At 39.0% G+C, this 2,824-nt stretch overlaps 1 protein-coding gene across 1 annotated transcript; it reads left to right on the top strand.

Annotated features, from left to right (window-relative positions):
• Nucleotides 1-1,353: 1,353 nt before the first annotated feature.
• Nucleotides 1,354-2,298, top strand: LOC110543679 (olfactory receptor 51V1-like). The gene has a single exon (XM_060366291.1). It carries the CDS (start codon nucleotides 1,354-1,356, stop codon nucleotides 2,296-2,298), a length of 945 nt encoding a protein of 314 aa, XP_060222274.1.
• Nucleotides 2,299-2,824: the final 526 nt, after the last annotated feature.

Genomic DNA, 2,824 nt, shown 5'->3' with positions numbered 1-2,824 from the left:
CTTTTATTTTTTGATATTATTACATAATTATATAACTTCTCCTTCCCCTTTCTCTCTCCAAATCTTATCAAATATCTCTTCTTCAAAATTTTCTAATTCATGGTCTTTTTTTTACATTGATTATTGTCACACACACACAAACTCACACACACACAAACACACACACACACACAAACACACACACACACACACACACACACATATATATCTTTCTAACTCTATAAGTGCAACTTTCTCAGTATAGGTAATATTGCTCGTATTTATATCTATATTTTAATTCTGCCTGGTATTGAAAAACCAGTCATTATGCTCTTCACTGGGGAGGACTATTTCTCCTGCTCTAAGCCTTGCTAAGTGGCCTGTTGTTCTTTGTGTGAGGTTGAGGTCCCTGGACTTTCCCCATGTCTAATTTTTTGGTCGTTTTTCAATTCATGTTTAGGCAGTCATGATGCTGACAAGTTAGACAGGTTTTATGGCTCTTTAACGATTTAATAGATAGGAACCTCTTATAGATAAGTGCTGAAAGTAGGTATATAAGGAACAAGTCCAGGTGTGCTTTCTTTATTACTGTTGCACAATTCCACATATGCCACATTCTTAAATGCCCAATTTAGACAAAATAAAAATCATACAGACAAGAGAAATAATATTTTAAAAAATCATCCAATTTAAAATTCTTCACAATTATTTTATGCCACAAGTGAGGACCTAAGAATTACCAATAACATGAATTTGTTAAAAGATCTCTCCTGTAGATTGAGAAGAACTTCAAGGTATAATTGTATAGATGAATAATTCTGAAACAAGAGTTAAGCACTGTGATGCCCACCAAAACATTTCAGATTCTACTAAGATTGTTTTGCTCTTTTTTCTCTAGTAGTTCATATTCTAAAAGTGATGAGCTTCTTCAACCGTGCTATTTCCACAGGGATCATTTAAGACATAAAGGGAGTGAGATGCCTATCTGCTGTACCAGAGAGAAAAACTGACCACGCATTTCACATTCTCCTATGGGAAACACCAACCATGACATCACTGTGAACCTGTGGACAGGCATTGTTGTTCTCTGGGACTGACTCGCAGAAGTACAGTATACAGCATAAATCCCATGAGGCCACAGATATTAATTATCACCATAAAACACCCTGGTTTCATAGTATCTCTTATCACTGGATCTGGTCAATGTCTATACAAGAGATTCTGCAATGATAAACAACCAAGAATTAGGTGTCTAGTTCTCTGCGTAAGAAAACTGAAAGTTTTATTTCCCAAGGCAGATATATATTTTAGAAATAAAAATATAGGATATGTAATGTACAGTTGCCCTCTGGAAATATTTTGTACTTTCTCTCAATGTCTGTTATCTTGACATCAAACGTAAGTACCTCTAGATTTGTTCTCACTGGATTTCCTGGCCTGGAAGTTTACTATATCCTGTTTGCTATTCCTTTCTCAACCATCTATACGATGGTGTTCCTGGGAAACTGCATGGTGCTGCATGTGATCCGGACAGAGCCGAGCCTGCACCAGCCCATGTTCTATTTCCTGGCCATGTTGGCCCTCACAGACCTGTGCATGGGGCTGTCCACTGTGCACACAGTGCTGGGCATCCTTTGGGGCTTCATTCAAGAGATCAGCCTTGATGCCTGCATTGCACAGTCTTATTTCATTCATGGTTTGTCCTTCATGGAGTCCTCTGTCCTCCTGGCCATGTCCTTTGACCGCTACATTGCCATTTGCAACCCTCTACGCTATGCCTCCATCCTAACCAATGACAGGATCATGAAAATTGGAGTGGCCATCTTATGTAGGAGTTCTATGCTCATTCCTCCAGTCATCATCCGCCTGAAGTTCTTAAACTACTGCAGACCTCATTTCCTCTCTCACTCTTTCTGCCTGCACCAAGACTTAATTAGGATGGCTTGTGGAGATATTCGGTTCAATAGCATCTATGGTCTAGCCCTGGTGATCAGCAACTTGTTGCTAGATTCAGTTCTCATATTACTGTCCTACATGATGATCCTGCACACAGTTCTATCCATTGCATCCCGGGAGGAGAGAATCAAGTCCTTGCAAACGTGTGTGTCTCACATCTCTGCTGTTTTGGTTTTCTACATCCCCATCATTGGTCTGACCATGGTTCACCGCTTTGGGAAGCATCTCTCTCCACTGATTCAGGTCCTCATGGGCAACATTTACATCCTCTTCCCACCCTTGATGAACCCCATTATATACAGCATCAAGACTCAGCAGATACGAGTGAGGATTCAGAGATTGTTTTCCTTGAACAGAACCTAAGACCTCAGGTCCACAGTGATTGTATTTGAAAGTAAAGAAGTGCACTCTCAAAGTAAGACTGTCGGGAACTGAAACTCCAGTAGTTGTCTCAGCTTTTATTGACTATTTACACTTCACAAATACTTTCTTTTACTTTTTACTAAGGCATCATGAATTATTGACATTGACTCGTATAAAATTTATGTATTTATATATAAATCAGAATGTGATTTTATAATGTGCTGACATATATTGGTGGATGAGTTTGTTTTACTAGGAAATTCCTTCTGTATTTTGGCCTGTGGATTTAGGATGCATTTATATCTTCATATTATCATAAATATATGTTTTTGTGGATCTATGCCTTCATAAAATTACTTTTTTTTCTTTTTAAAATTTTTATTAATTACAGTTTATTCACTTTGCATCCCCCCTGTACCTCTCTCTGCCCTCCCCTCCCAATCCCACCCTCCTTCTTCCCCACTTGTGTCCCTCTCCAAGTCCACTGAAAAGAGAGGTCCTCCTCCCATTCCCTCTTATCCTAGTC

Source organism: Meriones unguiculatus, chromosome 14, assembly GCF_030254825.1.
Source record: "Meriones unguiculatus strain TT.TT164.6M chromosome 14, Bangor_MerUng_6.1, whole genome shotgun sequence".
Taxonomy (NCBI): domain Eukaryota; kingdom Metazoa; phylum Chordata; class Mammalia; order Rodentia; family Muridae; genus Meriones; species Meriones unguiculatus.
This window is presented reverse-complemented; position numbering and strand designations above follow the sequence as displayed.